Source organism: Oryzias latipes, chromosome 1 (assembly GCF_053564925.1).
Source record: "Oryzias latipes strain Hd-rR chromosome 1, Olatipes_Hd-rR_3.1".
NCBI classification, from domain to species: Eukaryota; Metazoa; Chordata; class Actinopteri; order Beloniformes; family Adrianichthyidae; genus Oryzias; species Oryzias latipes.
The window spans coordinates 38,331,795-38,355,045 of NC_136237.1; the positions used below are offsets into that span (position 1 = coordinate 38,331,795).

The 23,251-nt window shown below is 43.5% G+C and overlaps 2 protein-coding genes across 9 annotated transcripts; one reads left to right on the plus strand and one right to left on the minus strand.

Annotated features, from left to right (window-relative positions):
* Positions 1–8,163: 8,163 nt before the first annotated feature.
* On the plus strand, positions 8,164–13,514 carry scoca (short coiled-coil protein a). 4 transcript variants are annotated; one of them, XM_078954377.1, is made up of 4 exons: positions 8,164–8,447; positions 11,067–11,138; positions 12,170–12,250; positions 12,347–13,514. In XM_078954377.1, the coding sequence occupies exons 2-4, from the start codon at positions 11,120–11,122 to the stop codon at positions 12,487–12,489; spliced, it is 243 nt and encodes an 80-aa protein (XP_078810503.1). In that variant the 5' UTR covers positions 8,164–8,447; positions 11,067–11,119; the 3' UTR covers positions 12,490–13,514. The 4 variants fall into 4 exon arrangements, with proteins under 4 accessions (XP_078810503.1, XP_078810506.1, XP_011484694.1 ...); XM_078954380.1 differs by having other exon boundaries at positions 8,166–8,459; XM_011486392.3 differs by lacking the exon at positions 8,164–8,447 and adding an exon at positions 10,106–10,281.
* A 3-nt stretch (positions 13,515–13,517) lies between these two features.
* clgn (calmegin) lies at positions 13,518–23,068 on the minus strand. Of its 5 annotated transcripts, none has more exons than XM_011486321.4 (15): positions 22,865–23,068; positions 20,287–20,541; positions 20,138–20,211; positions 20,002–20,060; positions 19,146–19,287; positions 18,984–19,065; positions 18,670–18,862; positions 18,393–18,582; positions 18,023–18,136; positions 17,801–17,957; positions 17,005–17,220; positions 16,819–16,935; positions 16,608–16,746; positions 16,389–16,525; positions 13,518–14,771 (listed from the first exon to the last, which is right to left on the minus strand). In XM_011486321.4, the coding sequence occupies exons 2-15, from the start codon at positions 20,539–20,541 to the stop codon at positions 14,700–14,702; spliced, it is 1,947 nt and encodes a 648-aa protein (XP_011484623.1). In that variant the 5' UTR covers positions 22,865–23,068; the 3' UTR covers positions 13,518–14,699. The 5 variants fall into 5 exon arrangements, with proteins under 5 accessions (XP_011484623.1, XP_020565697.1, XP_078810477.1 ...); XM_020710038.3 differs by having other exon boundaries at positions 22,874–23,050; XM_078954351.1 differs by having other exon boundaries at positions 18,393–18,862; positions 22,865–23,063.
* Between the last annotated feature and the right edge of the window lie 183 nt (positions 23,069–23,251).

Here is a 23,251-nt window from a genome sequence, read left to right on the forward strand (position 1 = left end):
AAATCTAATAAGGGGGGAGGGGCCTGAAAGTTTTGGACAAAAAGCCTTTCCGTTTTTATTGTAAATAACCTTCGTAAATATTTTTACCACTAATATTGTGCTATTGTATTGTGTCGTCTATGTAATTGATAAAAGCCTTTTATCCTGCCTTAGGACGGCGGATGAAATTCAGCCATATTTATGTTGGAGCAGCTGCTGAAACATTGTTTAATATGCACGGTCCAATTCAAATAAATAAATAAATAAATAAACACATCAGATATCAAAAACGTAACAAAACAGATTCAAATAAGTGACTCCGTGTGAATTTGAGTGGCATTAGAAACTGAAAGCGGAATGGAACTGAAGTGAAGCAGAGGAGATGAAGAGCAGGTCTCAGTGGATTGGAGCTGTTGTAGGAGAGGAAGAGGCAGCAGCACATCCACGGTCACACACTGAATGAGCGACTAACACACCAAACTCCTTATAGAGCATTTCACGCATGAGGTTAAAGATAAAACTGCACTGATAACACAGCTGTTTAATCAAAGACAGTCTGTGTCCTCTGTGGAACAGCTGCTACTTTAGACACACAAACAACAATGTGATAGTGTGAGTCCTAAATTTAGACTGTAATGTGTGTTTTTGACTTTATGAGAGCATCGAGACGAGTTCATGCTGGTCAGTTGAAGAACCACAAACACTCCTAGTGCACACACACACACACACACACTGACTCACACCTCATTCAGAAAATCCTTTAATCACTGTTATTTGACAATCTCCTGCTGTGTCACGGTGACGTTCGATAAGGAAAACAACTGTGTGTCACTGTTGTTTTTTGTAAAATTAGAAACAAGTGTTTAGTTCTTCGACAAATGTCGGATGAAAGACGGAATCTGAACTGAGAAGTAGCTCAATAAGCAACATGGAGGAAAGAACAGCATGAACAGTGGTAAATATGAGGAATCAAAAAGATCAAAAACAGGTAAGAAAGATGAAAATCTTCTCCAAATAAAGCAAATTAGAGGTAAAAAGTGAGAAAAAAATCCAAATACAACATGATAACAAGTTCTATTTGGTCTCTTTGAATAAAAGCTGCCCAGCTAATGTGGTTTTTTCTTTTCAGAAATGCAAGATTTTCTCTGAGTGTGTGATGCACAGCAGCCGTTTGTGCTTTCAGACATTCTCCTTTTCCTCCCTCTGAACGCACAACAACGAGACAGTGGCTGCTTTTGTGTACTTCTGATAAGTCGGGGCACATTGGTGATGTTTTGGCAGCGCTGTGCGAGATAAACTTTCTCTGGGTTGAAGTCTGCCTACATCACACGGCTCGGGCTGGTGGGCGGATTAGGCCTCGGGCCGCTGACGCAGAGGGGTCCCCGCCGCATCTGTCGTCTCTGTGCGGCGGGTAAAACCCTTTGTTCTTTCAAAATGCCAACTTTTAAAAGCAATGAGATAAACGGGCCTTTAAAAGCTCATCTAACGTGTCTCATTAGACCCAACCCTCGCCTGTGGGGGAGTTCAGTGAACCCCGCAGTTGTTGTTTTAAGTTTAAATCAAAGGAGGTGGGGGCTCCCACCATCAAACATGAAGATTACAAGTCAGAAAGCGTAGTTTTTTTAATCTGGAAAATTCGTCTTGAGGAAATAGGATTTTTTTTTATAAAATATGGGAAAATTGTACAGAAGCTGCAGCAGCATCGACGCTCTTTTACCAGCCACTGCCGCCTATTTTTCCTCCGTTCCTGCCACCACCAGCTTTGTGAGGCCACACAAAGCTTATTGTTGCCATTACATCCTCAATGTAGGAAGCTAAAGTGATCTTTGGCAGAATGCTACACCACCGTGGAGGTACAATCCTAGCTTTGAAAATGCACCGGGCCTAGCTTTGGGTGTTTTTTGGCAGGTTTAGTAAGGATTCTTTGGGTTTTACGGCAGAGGAAGGTGGCCTTATTTAGTGACGATCTAACAAGCCAAGTGTTTCGGTTCCTGGCAGGCTGTACAGTGACGTAACTTTGAAGTAACATTTGGAATCTGAGCCCCACGTGGCTCTTTGATTCAAGACAATAAAACGTTCTAAACATATTTCTTGGACTAAATGTCACTCAAAACAGTCAGACAAGTCAAACGCTATTTGACTCATTGACAAACAGTTGAAGCACAGCGCACATCAGTCTACGAGGCCTCTGACTACGCTACCCATAATGCTTTACCAATCTATCAAGTGGGGACATTTTGTAGGTTTACCAAAGTCGGACTAAAAGATTATCAGTTCCAAGGTGCACTGATGTTTTTTTTGTTTTTATTCCAACTTTCTTTGTCAGCTTTTTCATCCACAGTATTCGGTTACATTATCGTCGGACGGATTTCTGTACATATGGACCGAAAATATGTAATTTTACATAAACAAATACAAAGTAAAATACAACTAAGAAGTAAAACAGAAAAGAGAAAAAAGTACCCCCCCAACACACCAGAGGCTCTGAAAACAGATGAAGGAACACTAAAAAGAAAGAATGATTGATAACAAGTTCTCACAAACAAGTCATCAAACATCAAAGGGAAACGTTTTCACATATTCAATAGAGGGTTCCACGTCACCGAAAACTTTTTTTGTGTTGATTTTACCCTTTTGATTTTTGTACAGCGTCTACCTTTTGCAGGGTGACCGTCTGCATCATGTGTTTAATTCTGTTGGATGACTTCCCCGGTTTATGGGTTGCTTTCTAAAAATAACCTGTATTAAGTGTAATCTGCTATGATGTTCTAAAAGCCGTAAAACCCCTCAATACAAACTTTATGCACTTTTCTTGGACAGACGTTTTCCTACTTTTTTCTTTTCTTAAACTCTTAAACCTTTGTAAAAACAATAAGTCCAGGATTATAGGTTTGATAGGTTTGGTGGCGATTGAAGATTTTATGTAACTCTGGCAAGCAGATCGGACTCTGTACAGAGGAAGTTGCCTATTTTTTCAACAATATGGAGGCCGCCATATTGGAGCCAGACATCGTCGGTATAAGCAGTGATCGAGTCGGTCTCAGTCAAGGTTTCTATGGCAACCATTTTGCCAATCAAGAGTGAGGTTTTTGGAAGTTCACACTCCACTTGAATACAGGCTACACAAAATATGTTAGACGTTTACGATCAATATACTTTTTGTTTCAACATAATTTAATTGAGGCATCTGATTGGCCCGCTTATAACTTGAATAACTTTTGTCTACAGAATGAAAAAAAAAAAGATTTGCAGGAACACGTCAAAAAATAAAGGTAGCAGAAACATAAACAGGCATTCTGCCAATTATGATTTCTCTATAGAAGTCTATGGGATTTTGGCTTCTTGGAAAGCCAAAATCCCATAGACTTCTATAGAGAAACCATCCCACAGCTGTTTAAAAGTGAGAAACCATCTCACTTTTAAACAGCCCCCCTGTGGCTTCATGGTCAGACAGAAGCGCAAAAGGTCTGGACCTCTGGAAATCGAACCTTTTGCCAGATCTGCACTTAACCAACTGAGCTTTCCAGCCGCACCAGAGTGAAAGCTCTGGAAGTCCAGAACCATGGTCCAAAATTCAAATTCTGGCACGGAGATATCTTTTCTTTGCCTTCTGCCTCTTTTATTTGTTTTTGCCATCACCTGATTTGACGATCTGGGAACTTTTGAAGCTAAAATAAATACAAAAATGACCAGAAAACAGTGTCAGAAGCAAGAGTTAATTCACACGTTTCACTCTAATGGGAATTCCAGCAAGTCATTTCAGTTGAAAGGGAAAAGAAGACTGCTTATAACTTCTCCATGATGCCTTACGAAAATCCTTCTTAAAGGACAGGTGAGCAGGCGACGTGAACAAACTCCAGCTCTGCTCAAGCATTTCTCCCGGACAAGGATTGAAAGAAAAGGATCCCACTCTGTATGTGAGTGAAGGGGGTCTTTCCACAGAAAACGTGTGAGATGAGACTAACTTAGTGGAAAGGAGAGGGGGGGGGGGGGGGTTGTATGGTAAACTAAAGCTGAAGACTTCCACGGCCGCTGGCAAAGCCTGGAACGGACTTTCCCTGAAAACAGACGGAGCGACGGAGGATGAGACAAAACATTGATTCCCATCCAGACGCCTTGTTATGCCCTCAAGCTGTGAATATTTTTCCAGCAATTCTTTTAGTCAATGCAGAGTCAAACACGTGCACACATTTAGCAGCACAAACGGAGAGCATCCACAACACAGTGGCTTCTGCAATCACGCTCACATCTGCACAACAGAAGCCGCAGTCTGCAGCCCTGAAGCCACACTGGACGTGATGCAGAATGAGGAGCACAGCATCTATGGATTCATTTAGTTTAGTTCATTGGTTTGCTTTCCTGTTTCTCTTTCTTTTCTTATAGCATCTTCCGCCATTTTTTGCTGCTCAACTCCTTCCACAATTTTTCAGCCATTTTAACCATTCAACTATTAAAATGCTCATTCCAGCTATGACTTTTGGTCCTTCAAATCCTTGAACTTTTCAAGATACTCCAGGATTTCCAGGATTTTTCCCCCCATTGAAAAACATGGAGCATCCTTTGTGCAGAAGCTCGCTGGTTTGATACCCAGCGCTGGCATTTTTCACAAAAATATATTTTTTGTTATTGTGCTGTTTTCACTTTATTTATGGTCAACTTTGATCGTTTCTTCATTTTTTTTATTTATTTTTTGCTAATTTTTACCCTTTAATTTTCATTTTCATTTAGCAACATAGCATTTAACCCTGCATTTTCTTCTAGTTTCCCTTTTACAGCCCCCATCCTATCATCTTTTTAACTATTGTAAAAGTGTTTCTAGATTTTTTTTATTATAAGCCAAAAAAAATAAAAATCTGTTTTTTCTTTTCTTTTTTCTAGGACATAGTTTCTGCAGAGCGGCAATAGTTTAATAGAAATTTGCTTCTGAGTTGTTGGCCCAAAGCAACCCCACCCCTGCTTCCCCCTACCATTGCTGAGAGCTCTCTGTTTACACTCTCTCCCACCAGTCTCCTGCTAAAAATGGCGAACAATTTTGAGGCTATCCAGCCGTACAGTTCAGATCCAGATTCCAGCTCAGACGAGGAAATTACCCATGTGTCTGCAAGTGGAGGCATCAGAATGGAGCGGGGCAGGGAGCTCGGGGCCGTGCAGCGTAATTTCTACGTCACAAATAAGGGCTTTTTTTCAGCTTCTACTGATTCACAGCAATTTGAGTAAAGAAATACTTAGAAATTCAATTTTAAGCTTAATTTGCTTAACATATATCCTCCATCATCAGAAAAATGCCACAAGAACACGTTAAAAACACAATTTTCATCAGAGTGGGTCGAAAAAAAAAAAGAAAGAAAGACAGATTCACCTTTGAATCTCTCTAGGAAATGTTAATTTAGTGTTAAAACTGCATTTTTTTGGTGCGCTTTTCTCTTCACGACTCTCTAAAACGCTGCTTAATGTTTAATTTAAGTGGACAGACGTGTTGGTTCTGTGGTGTAGAGAGAGACTCGGTTTGAGGGCCAACATCAGTCTGCAGAGAAATCACAAATCCAGCTTAAAGTACAAAATCTCTGGATACAGGAAAAAAAAACTCAAAACAGATTAGTCCAAACTTTATGCTTAAAGTTTTCCTTTGTTAGAAGTAATATAAAAAAAGACTAAACGATACACAACATTTTCTTAAAATACGCTGACCGAGATGTGAAAGTTTGCCTTTCAGTTGAAAATACTGCATCCTGTGAGGGTCCCTATGGACGAGTGGAAAACAACTGGCGAACCACCGAAGGAAGGATTTTTATTTGTATTTTTCCACGGCGCTGAGGAGTTTGGCTCCTACATGTCAGGGACATGTTCAGAGGAGCACAAACACACAAACACACAACAGTGAGGCGCTTGCAGGCCGCACACACGTGCTGATGTGCTCCGCACAGGAGGAGCTGGAAGACGGACAGATGGACCGGTGCTCTTTTGCAGCCTCTGCTCGACTCTGTGTGTGTGTTGGAGTTCTGCACGTGCACGTGCGTGCGTGTGTGTGTGTGCACGGCCCGTGCCTAACATAACACTGGCAAAAGGGTTGGTGCCAAAGTGGGCATCTGGACTCTCACAGGAGAAAGGGGGAAAGAAGAGCATCTCGTCTTCACTTTGATAGAGACGCAACGGTCGCACTTTCTGACCAAACAAACAGTTCTTTATGTAAAAAAAAAAAAGGGGAGGGGGGTGTCCAGTTTGAGAAGAAGACCCCACCTGTGAGGCGTCAACCACAGAGAGCTGCCCTTCAGGTCCAAACACTCAACTGATCCCAGATAAGCAGAAGGAGCTCCTCCGGCAGCCTTTTTGAAGGACAGGTTTAGATTTTCACCAAGCTGTTGTGTGCTAATGGCTCTGCTGTCCGAGTGAAGATCTTCTCATAAATGTCAGTTGGATTTATGATGACAGAGACTAACAATGCAGGAGAAGATGCCAACACACACACACACACACACACAAAAACAGCATTTGTCTAATTCCTCTTGTCCGAAGGGGTAATTCTTTTCTGATGACCAGGTGTAAACATTTAAATTGGACTCTGACGTGTTGTATGTTTGGATCAAAAAAACGCGCGGCCATTGAACGCAGGTTGAGAGTTGAACCAGTTGAACTTTGACCAGTCAGGCACTGGGATTTGGTCGTGATATATGGGTAGCTTCTTTTTAAAATCAAATTTGATCATGAAGGAGATGATGGATAACTGCAGGTTTCATGTGACACCATGTCTTTCATATATCAGAATAGAGCTGTGAGAGAAAAAAGTCTTGAGCGAGATTCACAAAGTTTGCACCGCTTTGACATTTTACACCAAGCCTCTTCCAGCTGTAGGTACATGTGCGAGTATCAGGCAGTGACAGTGCTGTGTGAACACCGTATGCTTGTTTAAGAACGGTGTTCAGTGTGTTCTTGAACGCATGCCCTCTGTGAACGTAGCATTATGCTACACACACACCAGGCTCAGCGACGCGCATTTAAGCAACCGCTTCCAATGACAGGTCTGTGTAAATGCGCAAAAATGCACGTTTTGGGCTTCTGCGTTTCAAACTCTGGCATTTACACGTCACTATGCAAAGTTTAAGTCAGTATTTGGGCTCTATGTACAAAACGTAGTGCCATTGAACACTGGTTGACAGTCTAACCAGGTTGACCTTTGACCAATCAGCTAATATTCTGACGTGTATCACCCTGACTGTCCTCAGTATTCAACATTTCTAAACCTAAATATCTCTCAAACGCTAAATAATACTGAATTAACTCATTTTGGTTTCCACTGGGGACATTTGAGGCTCTTCAATGACAACAGACATGAAGGGGCGGGGCTCTGGGAATTGTAGTTTTAGATGGATTTAGAAATAAATTTGGATTAAAGAGTATACTTTTTTTCTCTAGTCAGGAGGATAAATATTCTAAAATTGAAAAGATTTAAAGAGAAGTTTCTAATTTTGTTTTTATTTTATACACAGGCCATGTAACAAGTCTGCCTGTTTCTAGAACAACTGGTTAGGCCACACCCACCTAATCTTTATTAAGTAAAACTCAGAAATTGTTAAAAACCATGCTTTCCTTTCGTTTTATTAATTCCTTTGCAAAGATTTCTGTTTATCTGATCATAAAAGAAAATGTTGTTTTTTTTCAACGTTGCTTGCCCTACAAACAACCTTGCCTTTTTGGTAAAATAAAAAATAAAATTTTTTTTAGAAATCAATAAAAATACCTGAACCTACAGAGAATCTGAGCACTTTAAGATGTTATCAGTCTTTAGACCAAAAATGGATGTTTTTATTCTGTAGCTTGAGATGATGGTGTCACGTGACTTGCAGAGACCACTGAAAGGGCCTGTGAGCAGCTGCAGTGCTCAACATCCACCACCAGAGGGCAGAGCGCTCCTCCAGGTCAAACTGCCGTTCTTCAGCCCTGCACTGCAGCTTTTACTCTTTTATTTGGAGAAATAAAGTCTGTCCGATTGTCGACCATCCTCTGCCTCAGAGCTGAGTTTCTATGTGAGCCCCCCCCCAGCAAGAGTACTGTGTTTGTCTTTCGCCTTTATGGCCCAGCTTTCATCTTTGACCCCTGTTAGCTTTCCTGCGGGTTGGGCTGTCTTTCCATGCCCCCCCCCCCCCCCCCCCCCTTCAGGTGTTGCCATGGAGACCTATTCCAATGACAGCAGGTGTAACCTGAGCTGCCAGTCAGGTAGGGCAGGTACTCGTAACCAAGCAAACAATCTGAAAGCAGGTTATGTGCGGGCAGGGCCGGAGGAGGCAAGGACAAGCAGGAAGAGGGAATGGAAGCAAAATGACTTCCAGCAGCAGACACTAATGCACGACTATGTGAGGGAAAAAACCTGGAAAAGGTCACGCTGGAGGACAACAGGGCGGCTCGGGCCCCGGGCCCCGCAGCGGACGGGGAGGATGAGACTTTTATCACCATCTCTCTGGTGGACGACGCAGGTACAGCAGCAGGTATTTTCTTCTTCCTTGGGGATCACGGGAGGTCCTGAGGCTCCTCAGGTGTGACACGACTCTGCAAACGGAGTTGGGCCGACCTTTTCACACGGCTCCTGTCCTGCTGTCACCAGCCTGACAGGCTGTGATGCTCAAAGTGTGGCACCGGAAAAGGGCAGCCCAGGCAGAAACAGAGGCCTGCAGAGGCAGAGAGCCTGTTTGGCTGACAGGACTCAGGTGCTCACTAAGATTCAGTTTTCATATTTCTAAATCCATGTCGACTTTTAACTCCTTCTCCTGTGAAACTAGCAGACAGTTAGTGAGTCACCGGCCTCCACAGGCTGGTTAATAATCTGCAACTCGTCAAATGAAGGGAGGAAAACTGGTTCTTGATTCTTCTCCAAAATTCAGAGCCTGCATTCAATATTTGACTGTACATTTAAAACCAAAGAAACTTTGATGCTGAACGCCGTTTAGATCCAACTTCATGGCTTTATAGAAATAAGACAAAATAGCAACTAATATCATAAAAGACACCACACACAAAAAACTATTATTAAATGAAGTGTTTTCTCTTTTTAAATTCAAAAACTTAAAATTCAAACCAAAGCATCACAGAAACAACTATTATATGGACACAAACTAGAAAATCAAAGATATTTTGCTTTACTTTTAGCCTAATCAAGTGAATCTTAAGTGTGAACATCCTTAAAAATAAAAAGAAGATTTTAACCCTGGAAAACAAACGAAAATTATGAATTTGTAAAAACAAAAAACAACAATAAGTAAAAACTGTTTTCAAATAAAAAACTATGAAAAGTTATTGCAAAAGCAATAAATCTGGAGGATTGCAGCTATAGGGCCTATGGGTATAAATGCCTAAGATTTTCTAACAGTTTCTCCACATTTTGGGAAGCTCTGGGAATTTTATTGCTAAATTTTAGTTTTGTGAAAAAACTTGCTTAACAAAATCAGGAAATGTATTAAATAGAATTGAGACAAAGGTTTTTTATTATTATTAATGAAACCAAGTAAGATCATACTTTGACAAAAAAAAATAATCAAAAAATCTTTATTGAAGATATACAGGATCATAGTACAAAATCAAGTCAACTTTAAAGTACAGATAAAAAATGAGTAAATGAAAAAGCATTTCTGTTTTTGACTTTTATTTTTAATTATGCTCCAGAAAAACTTCATACAGGGGAACATAAAGAACAAAGGAAAAAAAATGTTATAAAAAGAAACAGTAAAAGCAGCAGTGCTATTCTGTACATTTAAAAAATCCCAGGGTGTATTGGTTTAATTCAATAATAAAAAGTTTGAATAAAGGCTTTTTTCCAGAAAATTTGCATTTATGATTTTTAAATTTGGCTAGCATTATTAAAAGGTTAATTAAGTAGTATTCCCTTATTAATGAATTTTTAACATTATAAAAACAAAATAATATATCTTTGTATATCGGATCAAATTTTTTATATATTTTACATTGAACAAAAGAGGAAAAGTCTTTCCAAAAATTGACGTTTGGGGGCATTTCCAGAATAGATGTATGATTGTTTCAGTGTCTAATTAACAAAAGGAGCAGTTTCTATCAATGTCTATGTGTAGTGAGGATTTCATACTTTGACAACACAAATAAAGACCATAGGCTGCGTGACGTCACTTTTCCAGTGAGTGACGCTGAGTGGGGTTTGCTTATGTCGCCCTCTTTCGGTCAGTAGAGGTACTCAGTAATTTCTCTGTTGATCTTCGAGTCCTGAACATCACCATCTTCATTCCCAAATCCAGACAGTTTATTGTTAATCTACTGAATTTAAGGATATTCTTCCGACTTTCGGTGGGTGAATCTTCAGTATTACCATTTTTTTCTTTTAATATTTTGAGCGTCAAGTAAAAAGAACAACCGCTTGTTTTGGTCCTGAAGCTGAATTTTAAGCTAAAGCTAGTCCGACAGGAATTAGCTTATGTCTGGATCGGGTTAAAATAAATGATTTTTTTTTAATTATTATCTTAGAAAGGTCAAAACAAAAATCCTATAGACTATTTAAAAAGGTGTTTGAAGACTGAAAAAAATCATATGTCTTCCCGTTGATGTGGCTCGCCGCTAAGCTAGTTAGCTATGACGGCTAACAGCTACACGCCCATTATCGGACAGATCTGCCTCCGCGGAGTGTGGCTCTCTGGTGCGGAAAGAACCGTTCGTCCGCAGTTGTACCTCGTGACATTCGGTTTTGTTTGCGTTTAGAGGAGCGGTGAAGGGTCGGCTAGCAGCGGAAAGCTTTTCGCACCACCTCTCTAAGTATCTCGGGCTGGGTGCGGTGTTTCCACTTTTCCTGATGTGATGATGTCAGGATTCACCTGAACAGTTTGGACTCCAAGCGGCGTTCAAATGTCTTGTTAGCCGAACAAAAATATGTCGGCAACCAGAAGATTGACGGTAATCTCCTGTCAGTTTAGCGTCTTGCGTTTTAAATGTATTAGAAGTTGTTGTTTTTTTCTCTTGAGTTTTCAACTGCGTTTTCTGCCTTGAAACGAACTAAACGTGTTATCCCGCACTTGACTGAACGGGTGTGAAGAAGCGCGTGACCTGCGTGGTTAACGGCGAGCCTGTGTGTTTTCCAGGGGACGGCGGATCTGCAGCCCTGCATTCCAAACAGGAAAACGAGCCTTTCATCATGAACTGCGACATTGACGGTTTGTTTGCAGCTTTTTACGACACCTGCTTGGTTTTATGTGTTTGTCAGAGGCAAGAAAAGCATCTGAAATCCCACTCAGGACAGGGTTTAGTTGTCGTCACCAGAAATATAACTTCAATAATAGAGGTTTACTGGGGACTTGACACCAAATATCCCCTAATTTCTCATAAATTCTACATTTTTGTGTTAGAGGCCCACTCTGATCATCCTTATATCTATTTTCAAAGCAGCGGTCTTTTTATTACGATTTTGTACGTTGTTTTTTTTAGCCTAAATCAAAAAGTCGGTTTCTGCAGAACAGCAGTAGTTTATCGAGTTGTCAGCAATCCCGGCCCCTTTTCCCCTAACCCTTACTGAGAGCTCTCTGTTCACATTAGTAGCGCAACAGAAATGGTGAACAATATCAGAGCTGTCCAGGCGTACAGATTTGATCCAGATTCCAGCTCGGACGAGGAAAACAAAGACGTTCATGGATGTTTGTCTGCAAGTGGATGCATCAGAATAGAGCAGAGAGTTTGTGACCCGCCAATTGTAGATTCTACATCACAACATTATTTTTCAGCTGCTCCTGATTCATAACGATTTGAAGAAATACTCAGAAATGCAATTTTGAGTTTAATTCTTTTATAAATATGTCCTCCATGATCATAAAAATGCCACAAGAACAAGTGAAAAACACCCAAAATTTCCTTCTAACTGGGTCTTTAACCCAATAACTGCTGTATGTTGATTTTGCTAAATCCATCAACATCCCAAAATGTTTGTTTGCCGAGCAGTTATGGTAATTTTTCTGACCAATGTTGTTATTTAACTTAACCAATGTAACTCTATACCTACCGTAGAAAAATACTTTAAATGTTTCTACCAAAACAGACCCTTGTAGTTTAGGAAGAACTCTTGGTTTCCATCCAAAATCTGCGTCAGTAAAAGTCAAAATAATAGCTTTTTTCACTAAGGTAACAGTAACTTAGTAACTCTAGAGTGTTGCTCCTCACCTCTTGTGTTAATCCTAACACTTTTGTATCGCAGGAGACATGGAGAACCAGGTGGAGATGGAGGAGAAGACCAGGTTGATCAACCAAGTTCTGGAGCTTCAGCACACACTGGAAGGTTTGGATGACGCTACAGTCAATTCATCCTCGTTGGCCGCTTTACTTCAGATGCACTGACACCTCCTCCTCCTCCTCCTCCTCCCTGCCGTTCCAGACCTATCGGCGCGAGTCGACGCCGTCAAAGAGGAGAACCTGAAGCTAAAGTCTGAGAACCAGGTGCTCGGTCAGTACATCGAGAACCTCATGTCGGCCTCGAGCGTCTTCCAGACGACGGACACAAAGAGCAAGCGGAAGTGAGCGTCGCTCAGGAGAAGCGGGGCGTCGGGTCCGGCGTGGAAAACTCCCCCTCAGAGGAGAAGAGAGGCGTCCGTTTTATTTACCTGCTTGAGTCAAAACTAATGTAAATATTAAAAGGTACTGACCCCAAGAGTCAGTAGACGTAAACCTCCATTTAGTCCATGATATGTTTGGACCGAACTCTCGTGTTTTTTTCAGCCTGGAACACGATTGCACTAAAGTTTCTCTGGAAAGGTTCACTCGCCGCTGGTTTCTGTTAGGTATGCAAAGTATTTTGCACAAAAGCTGGACGGGAGTCTGTGTTTGTCGTGCATGGCTGCAGAATTCTACCCAAAGCAGGAAAACAAACAGTGTTAAGAAAATGTAAACGTGTATTTTGATGGCTTGTATTCATATTTCATCTGTTGCTACGGCAGATTGGTGAAACGTCTCTGCCGCTCAGTGATTAGCGGGGAGAAATCGGGCCGGACTTAAAATGTTTTTAATTAGCCGACGAGCAAAAGCGAACGTTTATCTGTGGCGTTTGAGGACAAATGTTCTGATTGGCGTCCGTTTGTCCCGATCAGACTTGGAGGCAGCAGCAGCCGCCGCCGTTTCTCCAGTTCCTGCAGCTGACGAAGCAGCAGCTCTTCTCTAAATGGAAGAACAGAAACGGGGAAGAGAAAGGCCTTGAGTGGTATCGATCCGGTGGGAGTGGGCTGGACTGCGTCTGCCGGCTTTAACTGTAATATCTGCTGATGGGCTCGGAGTTTTGGCGTGTCTGCTGCTTCAGATAAAAGGCTCAGCGATGGCGGGAAACCGGCGTCATTTGATCAGATTGTGTTTCCATCCAAACCAGAGCTTCACTCACATGTTACGTTCTAAAACACTAAACTGCGGTTCCGGGCGGGTGTTTCTAACAGTTACTCTGTATTATTGGTTTGGCGTGTTCAATTTGTCCTCCACACACGCTGGTACCGACCCGTGTTGTGTGTAGACACTGTGTTGTTGTTTTTGTTGTTTGAATTAAAACCCAAGAATCCTGAGCGTCTGTTTTGTATTAAATAAGTTTATTTCCAAGAGCAAATGTACAAGTAGCAAACAAACGCAAACGGGGAGATCTGTCCTCGTCTGACGGCGGCTACAAAAGCTCGAGACGACAAACGGATTCAGCATCGGTACCCCCCCCCCCCCACTCACATCAAAAGGAGGACCTGAACTCCAGCTTCTGTGTTCTCAGCGGGACGTCTCCCCAAGTTTAAGTCACAAAGATGCAGTAAAACTGACGGTCAAGGCAAGAAACGTACCGACTTCTGCAGCGAGCAAAAGCAACGATGTCAGTTTTAGTCTAACATGCAAAAGTCAGTCTGACGTGAGACGAGAATAAAAAAAGCAATAAATTAATGAGGAAAACACAACCTTCATTTCTGATGCCGCCGTCGCCTCTCAGGCAGCTAAAACCCAAATAATCCAAAGCAGAACTTTAATCAAACTGCGTCCTTGGAGATGTGTTTCAGCTCAAGGACGTCAGGATGAAGTCTGATTAGCTGTGATCTGCTGGGGGGAGGGGGTGCAGGGGTGAGCGGACAGACCGCCGCCGCCGTTAGGACACGGGCGACGGGGGCTTCTGTTCAGAGCGACAACACGGAGAGGATGGAAGACGGGAAGGATGGAAAGATTTACGACAGAGGAGGAAGAGTGGGAGACCCTCCTCACTGTTCAAGTCCCGCACAAACCCAAAGACAACACTTCTACCTAGAAACATGATTGACAGCCATGAAGGAATCTGGCTTTCAGAAGATTTGTGTCTGTGGTGAAAGAACATCCAAGAAGTTAAAGTCTGACGGCACGACTCGAACCAGTGAAGACAAACAGCAGCGTGGGAGGGGGGCAGGTGAATGGACTTCTGGGAAAAGGAGCGTCTACATGATGACAGCCATGATAGGAAAACATTCACGGATCCAGTGTAATCTGGAGGAGACGGAACCCTTTTGTTCCTCTGCTAATCCTGTCGCGACCCGTGAGGTGTGAGGCGGGATTCTGCAAACCTGGGAGGAGGAAGGAGGCGCGGACGGACGGGCGGGGCACCCGGGTCACTGCAGGATGGGTTGAAGGGGATGCACGCCGTCCCACTCGGGAGGAGGGGGAACGGCTACGGAGGAGGCCCTTCCACCTCCTCCCCATCCATCGGGGAGGGGTGGAAGGAGACGGCAGACACAGACTGCACCTCCTCAGTCTTTCCGTACCCTCCTCTTCCTCACTTGTTTTTGGCTTTCTTCCGGAACTTCAGCCTCCTCCTTCAGCTGCGGGTCAGATTAAAGAAAAAAAACTAAAAACCATATTTTTACAAAAATAAAAGTGTCAACAGAACCGAGTAACCCACCTAAAAACATCCCTGTAAAGATTTGAAACTTTCAGGATATTTTACCGTTTTTTTTTTACTTCTTTATTGTTCTAAAGTTTTGTCTCATTAAGAAATAAGGAGATAATTATTATAATAATGAGTCCAACTCCTTTTGCTTTAAACTCTAGACAAAAGAAAAACTTGCTTTAAGACAGAAGAAAATTCAAATTGTTTTATTTAGGAGATGTCCATAAGACATCTAAAGGCATTTTTTATGCAGACATCCTTCATAAAATAGAAGTTAAATGGACCGGTTCTACACCCCACTTTTATTTCATTTTTAGAACAAATATTTTTCTTTGAGAGAAAAAAGTTGAAAATCTATGTGTCATTTTCTTTACATTTTCTGAAAGTAAGTCATTTTTGGTTCAATTTTAAGGATGTTATTTAAAAGTCATTGTCATTATTTTGGCAACAAACATTCAGAATAAGTCCTACTTTTAGATTTTAGGAGGATTTAACAAGATTGGCCAACTTGTACTAACCTTGTTTTCTCATTTTGTTCCATTTCTTACACTAGCTTTTTCCCACTGTAATCTAAATGACCTACAATGAGTTACATACAAATTAATTTGCTTAGAACTAGCAAGAAATAATCATTATTAGACTGTATAACTTCTTTTCTGTTTAACTTCAGCTGTTTAAGCTTATTTTTTTCCTTCTTGAATGGTTGTGTGTTTCTAGATTTTAACATTTTATTATCAGATTTCTTGTTAATGTTATGGTAGAGTTTGGATTTTATCTCACGCCGCGGTGAACAAATACTTTTGAAACGATTCCAGTATCTTAACGGTGCTTCAAAAAAGAAAAAGACAATTGTTTCCAAAAGCATATTGGTTGGAACAAGCAGCATGATGAGATGTTTTATTTCATTCTTTCTGATGGTCTGCCCTGCAACAGATGCTGCATCTGTTTATACACACGTCGTTTTGCCGCTGATCGCCATGCCGACGGCTTTTTTCTGAGCTTTTGGTCACTCTTTTCCGTCGGGTCACCGAATGAGAAACCTTTGCTGTGAATTAAATGGCGTATACTTATATAGCGCCTTTCTTCCTACAAGGACAAAGCGCTTTACAGTCACGGACCCATTCACCCAGTCGCACACACATTCACACACTGGTGGTGGCTCCGCTGCCGAACACAGGCGCCCCCCTACCACCAGAGGCAAAGTGGGGTTCAGTGTCTTGCCCAAGGACACTTCGAGTCATGGGCGTTCAAGGCAGGAATCGAACCTGCAATCTTACGATTATGGGTCGACCGCCCTACTGCTGCACCACGGCCTTTGGCATTTTGACCGAAGCTCCGCCCACCCTCCCAGTCTCGCCTGTCTTCATGAGCCCGCCCACAACCGTGGTTGTATACGGTACACATCGGTACTGGCAGTACCGCCCACATCGGTACCGGCAGTACCCATACATCGGTACCGGTACCAACTCCTTTGTCCCGCATGTTCCCTCACTGTTTCAGATCACAGGAACAGAAGGAAAGCTCATGCAGAAGAACAGGCGGCTCTCACCCCATCTTCTTCCTCTAATGTTCTCTCTGAAGATTTGTTTTCCTCCTCCTCCTCCTCCTCCTCCTCTTCTCCTTCATCACCCCCCTCCAGATTGTCTTCTCCTCCTTCTTCGTTGTCCTCCATCTCTCCTTCTGTGGCTTTAACAGAACATTGATTGTGATGAATGACTTCCAGAAGCTTGCAGAGCTCAGATACAGTCCTCGCAGATGGAAGTCAAACCTGCAGCAGCTGCTGCTGCTTCATCTGCAGCCTCCGCCGCTTTGTCTTCATCTGCTGCCTCCTCTTCATCCTCTTCCTCCTCTTCCAAGTCAGCACCAGGGAGATCTGTCTTTTTGTACACGTAGTCCTCCTCGACTTTCTGCAGCACAGGGTTGAGTCCGGTTAAAGAAGTGCGGTGCGGCCCGTCCGGGTGAATGTGACCCGCTAGTACCTTCGGCCAGCAGAAGAGCACAGCCAGTCCGACGGGCAGCCCCACAGTCAGGATGTAGATCACCCACAGCCACGGCCGCTCCTCCGCCGCCATCGTCAGCTGGGCCAAGATCCCCGGCTGCTCGGACGGAGACACAAGAGTTCAGCCGGGAACGCTCAGACTTCCCGCCGCCACCTTTCCACCCACCTCGTTGGCGCTGGCCACCAGTTTCTTCAGCCCCCAGCTGTCGGAAGCCCAGCGATCGGCCACTTCCTTCTGGGAGGTGATGATGAAGTTATCAAAGTAGATGTCAGAGGTCATGGACCACAACTCCAGGCCCAGAGCTTTAAACGGCGTCATCCTGAAGGGCTGCAGGTCCTCAAAGTAGTCTGGATTCTGGATCTTACGAGGCTTCCAAACCCCCTGGGAACAAACAAAGGGAACAACCATTTCATGACGTCAGCCTAGAGCCAACCTCGGCAGCGTGTCTGCGATTCGTCCACGAAAACAAACATGTGCATATTGTGCACAGAAAAGGAAAGCATTTTGCCGAACCACCGCTAGCTCCACAGATAAGATGTGCGTGAGTGTGTTAGCCTGGGGGCGGTGCTTCCTGGAATGGGCTGTTCCCCACTTTATGACCTCACAGGGTGACAACCCGCCTGTTTTGGTGGACTGGTGCTCAGGGAGCCGGTTTTTAGAGGAATGAACGGATCAAAATACTGCTTTGGGGTTGTTTATACTGAGGAATGAACATTGTAATAAACTTAAAAGCTCAAAAAAGTTGATTTTGCATGAAATAGACCCTTTAAAGTTGCTGAAATTTCACAAGTTTGATGTTTAGAGAAACTTTCACAAAAAATGACATCAAATACATTTGTAACAAGGAGAGATTTTGTAAAAAGAATCATTTTTTATTTAAAAAAATGGAACATTAATGCTACATTTAGTCTGCATCTTTCTTTACAATCGTGACTGAATTAGAATCAGTTTAAAATGTCACCTGGTAGTTGGAGTTGTCCACCAGAGGAGCCTTCCACTTGCCCTTGTACTGCGGGTTGTTGATCATGGGGCGTTTCCACTCCCCGCAGCCCGGAGCCGTCTCGCAGGCCGGGTTGGGAATCTGCGGCGCCTCCCATTCTCCGTCCATCTCCTCGTCCCTGTGCACACAGGACCCTGTGACACAGTGTCGGGTCTGAATAGGTTCTGGTTGGACGACCTTTACCAGTCCTCTGGTTTCTCGGCGTTCGGGTCGGCCACAAACTCCAGTTCATCGTCCAGCCAGCCTTCTGGCTTCACGGCGTCGGGGTCCTCGACCTTCGCGGGCGCGTCTTCATCCCTGAAACACAAACGCTATTGAAGTTAACGTTTTTACTCCTGAAAATGCGGCGCTGAAACAAAAGACTGGGTCAATTTCAAACGTGAGAGAGATTGAAAAAAGAACAACGGTCCATTAACAGCTACGCCGTTTGTGGTGCTGTAAACTCGGTGCTGAAGATCCAGTCTACTTATTACAGAATCGATGGTATTCGACTCCCACTCCCATCATCTTTTGATCTTTTTTCATATCTATCTTCCACTGTAAAATGATTCACCAGTCGTCGGGTTTTTCCGCCTCTGGGTCGGGGATCTTGGCTCTCTCGTCCCAGTCGTCCGGCTTGGAGTCGTGCGGGTCGTCGATCTCCTTGGGTGGGTTGACGGGAGGCACCACGTCCTGCAGGAGGCTGCCGCGGCTCACGCTCGACTGATCGATGAACATCTCGTAGCTGTTGTCCGGGTTCAGAACTGACGACAGACAAAGTAAGCAAACTTTAAATAAAAAAACACCTAAACACCAGCGACCTTTTATTTTTCTCTCTACAAGCTGCACACCCAGAGTGTAAAGATGAGTTTTCTTATCGGTGTAGAACTTCTTCAGGTCGACGTCGGCCCTCTTGGCGTGCTTCTCCTCCATGTCCTTGTTCAGAGGATTCTTGTGGCGGAAGATGAAGTGCAGCTTGTAATCCTCGCCACATTTATCCGGCCCGAACATGATGGTGTAGGGCGTACGGTCGTGAAACTGCTCCTGTATAGCAGAACGGGAGACAACACGTTAAGAGGCTTTTATTCTGAAAAGCCTCTCTTCCCGCCTTTGTATGCAGGAAAAGCCTAATTGTAGTTGAATTGTTTTTAGGAGGGTTACCAACCAGATTGAGACTGCCGGTGTCTGAGAGCAGCTTGATGTACGCTCCACCACAGTCGATGCCGTCCTGGAAGTTCACCTCGTACCTACAACCACAACACAGGTGTTGTTGCTCACTGGCTCCTAAAGCAGAGAGCCGTTTGGAAACACGCCGCTGCAGACTCACTGGACAACCAGAGGCTCGTCCTGGAAAACAAAGGGTTTGACCAGCGGGGCGGCGATGGCGTGATGTTTGGCTCGGGACTTGAGCACCAGGCCCAGATCTCCTGGAACCTTGTTTTCCTTCAGCTGCTCCACAGCCCACTTCCCTGCAGCGAGAAGAAGAGAGGACGCACGCTCGAGCCTGATTTCCACTGATCCGTCTGCGCTGCGTCTCCACTGACCCAAAAAAAACGTTTTTTAATCAGGCGGAAAGTTGACGTCTCCTCCACCATGTCGGCGTCTGGCGTCCGCCCTTCAAGCAGGAGTTTTATGTCCGGTCCACCAAAGCGTCGATTTTGCGGCAAAAAGCAGAAGAAACAGGAAACGAGTGCAGGTTTCAAAATAAAACCTCTCGTTGTTCTTTGAAAAAAAAAAAATGAATTTTAGGGCCACGCAAAAACTCACGCTGACACTCATCCATTTTCGCCGTGGACAACAAAAGTTCACTCTTAGAAGTAAAAAACCTTGTTAATGCCACAAAACGTGTACTTTACAAAAATCAGTGAGGAAGGGGAGGCCATGGGGCCTGACCGGACCACTCCTCTGCAAGCCAGGGGGAAGGAGGAACGGACCGGAGACGCGACGGAGACGACGTAAACTAACCAACGTGGTGAGACAGCGCAAAGGACATGCAGCGTAAAATCAGGCGTCGATGTAGAGACCGGACAAACCGGACAGGTAACCCAGACTCCAAAGACCTGAGCTGCTGTTTACTGTCATCTGAATCTCACATGGAAGCTGTGTGTGTGTGTGTGTGTGTGTGTGTGTGTGTGTGTGTGTGCGTGCGTTTCAAAGCATGTGTGGATCATCTGAAAACAAACCGTCGTATTTGGCGATCTCCTCATCGGCGTCTTCCTTCATGGTTTTAGACAGCTGCCATCTGCAGAGATCACAGAACGCTTCAGCACTCACACTTCCAGAGTCTTCCAGCACCGCTGAGAAACTGCCAGGCCGCACCTGTCCAGGGAGCCGTCATCAAACGTCTCGGCGAAGTACACCTCTCCGGTGGGAACAGGAGTCTTGTAGGTCACCTTGAAACCATTGAAGGACATTCTGTTAAGGTCACTAACGCCACACGTCCACTCCACCCCAGACCCGATGCCCACCTGGAAGGAGACGCTGGAGTCGGTTTCGGTCTCCCCTGGTCCCTTTTCACTCTTTTCGCCATACTCTTCGTCATCGATCACCGTTGCCTCATCCTCATCCTCTCCCGTCAGAGCTCTTAACTCCTCCTCGTTTAGGTCCATGTCATCCCCGTCGTCTGAGAGGTCTTCCGGCTGTTCCCCGTGGGCCGCCGCGACCGCCACAGCCAGCAGGGACAGGAGCAGCAGACGCCACATGCAGCCAGCCCCCAGCTTCATCTGAGGAAGAGGAGGGGCGGGGCGGGAAGAAAGGTTAGAGAACGGGGTATAGTTAGAGGATTAAAGAGAGTCGAGTGAAGGAGAAATAAGTGTGCTACAGATAAAGATCAGGTCACATAAAAGGAGCGAAAAAATGAGGTCCTTAAACGCATCCTAACGTTTTCCTTCCAGACACAAAAACATGATTTCAACTAAAAATGCACAAGTGTCAACTTAAACATCTGTTCAGACAGGAGTTATTAAACTAGCAGGAAGGTTTAGCTGCTCGTTATGAATCAGATTCTGGTATTTATTCTAATAGAGACCTAAAAGAAATAATAATAATTCTAAAAAACATTTGATCTGCTTCTACAGATGGATGCATCAGAATGGAGCGGAGCAGGGAGCCTTTGACCCGCCCGGCGTATTTTCTACACCACAGATACAATCTTTTTTTTATAAACGACCTTTTTTCTTTCTGCTCCTGATTCACAATTTGAATTAAAAAACACAAAAATGTCACTTTAAGCTTCATTTTCTTTACATATGTCCTCCATCATCAGAAAAAACACCATTTTCATTGGAGTGGGTCGTGACACAACTCCTGAAATACGAAAAACAAGTTTCCTTTTCTAAGTTTAACCTCCAAATAAAAGTTTAACCTAACAATAAATGCAGACAGGAGGAAATTCAAATGATTTTTTTCCTGTAGAAACTTTTTAAAGCACCTCCATCATGAAGCTGTACTGAAACCCAACAAAGTCAGTATTTTCTCCTCATATTTCTTATTTCTGAATGACCTGATGACATTTCTATAATCCACTACAAGCATAAACCCTTTAGGACAGACTTTTTATTTGAAGATGGGTCACTGAGCAAATATATCAAGCAGCACCACAGCATGAGGACATTTCTAAACAAAGCTGGGCTTTCTTAATGCAAACGGAGGCAATACAGGCTTTTCTGTGGGTGGAGGAAAAACAAACAGATCTGTTAGCACAGAACCTGGCTGTCCCGGGTATTAGAAGGCTGAAAAATCCCTCATTTCAACAGGGAAACCAGCATAGATGGGCACCTAAAAAATAAAAATAACCATCGACTGGTTTCAATTATTCCAGTTTAGTTATCATACGTTTAGATCAGATATTACAGACATTTATAATGAGGTATTTAGATGGACAGGAAATACTTATTTTCAGAAAAATAAATTCATTGATTCAGACAAGACTTGTGTCGCAGCTGATAAAATGTGTTCTCATTAAGCAGTTTATCTCTAAATCAATAAAATCCCCAAGATTCACAAAAGTAAATTGCTGCCATCACCTTTAGATAAACAGGTTTGCTCTCTAGTTCTTTTGTAGTAACTCTGGAGGGGTGGAGAGACCCCAGAGGAAATCTGTTTACAGAACAGAAATCTAAAAACTAAAAGCAACCAGATCAGATCCATTAACTTGAACGTCCGAAATCTGTGAATCCAAAAACTGGTTTGGGTCAGAATGTCCGATGTTTTTGTTTTGTTTATGTGCATGAACAGAGGTTTATTTGATTTGGTTGATCTCATCTCATTGGAAGTAGCATCTGGATCAACAGAAAAAGGTTCTTTTCCAGAACGTAGTTTATCATCCTTGCAGAGAGAGAGAGGGAAAAAAGAAGAAGATGGTCTTAGAAAATTTTAACAATCGACCACTTTCTGGCATTGTGCTCTTTTCTGTCATCTGTCCTTCTTCTGTATGCATGTTTGGGGATTTAAAATAAAAGAATATTTCAATAAAAGACTGTAGATGCAGGCAAATTTCAGATTCAGGAGAAATCTCCATGAGATCATCAGACGTTTAAATTTCAATAAAGAATATCAGAATATACTATTTACATGATCACTTGATAAACTGATTAGGCCTTGAGTGTGCACAGCTTCCTCTGTTTTGAATTTCCTAGGCAGTGACAGCTTTGCTGGTGTTTTATATAAACAAAAATAACGGTTAGGGCTCGGTGGAGGAGCTAAAACATGGCTGCCGGGGAGCAGCGCAGAGCCCAGACTGTCCCTGAACTGCCCCGGCCGCAGCACCTGCTCCGCGGGCTACAGCTAACACAGCAGGACCGCCACAAGTTAGCGCAACACGAGCTTCGCTGACACCCGAACACGCGCGGAAGACGGATGTAAGCACGCGCTGACGCAAAACAAGAGGCAGCAGACATTTAACGTGATACAACAGAAAAGATAAAACGTTTTATCTGAAGACCACGAATGAATGAAAAACAAACGCTAGCTTGCTAGCCACAACGTTGCGCGCGCGCGCGCGCCCATGATGAATGGAGTGGAGTGAATGAGCGTGCGCACACAAACCGTCCTTACGTCCTCTCTTGCAGCTCGTTATTATATTTGAAAATGGTTGTTGTTGTGTTCTGCCCTACGGAGAAGGGCACAAGAGTGATCTGAGGTTGAAGAGCGGAGTCTCCCTTGAGAAACGGAGGGGAAACACGGCTGGATGGATGGACCGTGAGTGACAGTTAGCCCGTATAACGGTACTGGACGTGCGCAGTAGACACAGAAGGGGAAGCACGACTGATGCGTTCAAATGCTCAAGCCAAAAATCCGAACCCAAGCTGTCATTCGCTCATTTGTTTTTATGCATGCTTGTTATAATTTTTTTAAATAACATCATCAAGGATTTGTTCACATCTGTTTCCTTTTTTTTCAGACCGATGAACATAAAAAGCTTTTAAGATGTAC

Bases quoted from the DNA above. Each gene is read 5' to 3' on its own strand.
- scoca (XM_078954377.1), top strand. The intron at 12,251-12,346 runs GTTTGGATGACG...CTGCCGTTCCAG, and splicing joins GCTTCAGCACACACTGGAAG to ACCTATCGGCGCGAGTCGAC.
- clgn (XM_078954351.1), bottom strand. From the start codon at position 20,541: ATGAAGCTGGGGGCTGGCTGCATGTGGCGTCTGCTGCTCCTGTCCCTG. The intron at 19,066-19,145 runs GTGAGTCTGCAG...TTGTGGTTGTAG, and splicing joins GACGAGCCTCTGGTTGTCCA to GTACGAGGTGAACTTCCAGG. The intron at 18,863-18,983 runs GTTGGTAACCCT...TCTGCTATACAG, and splicing joins ACACCGGCAGTCTCAATCTG to GAGCAGTTTCACGACCGTAC.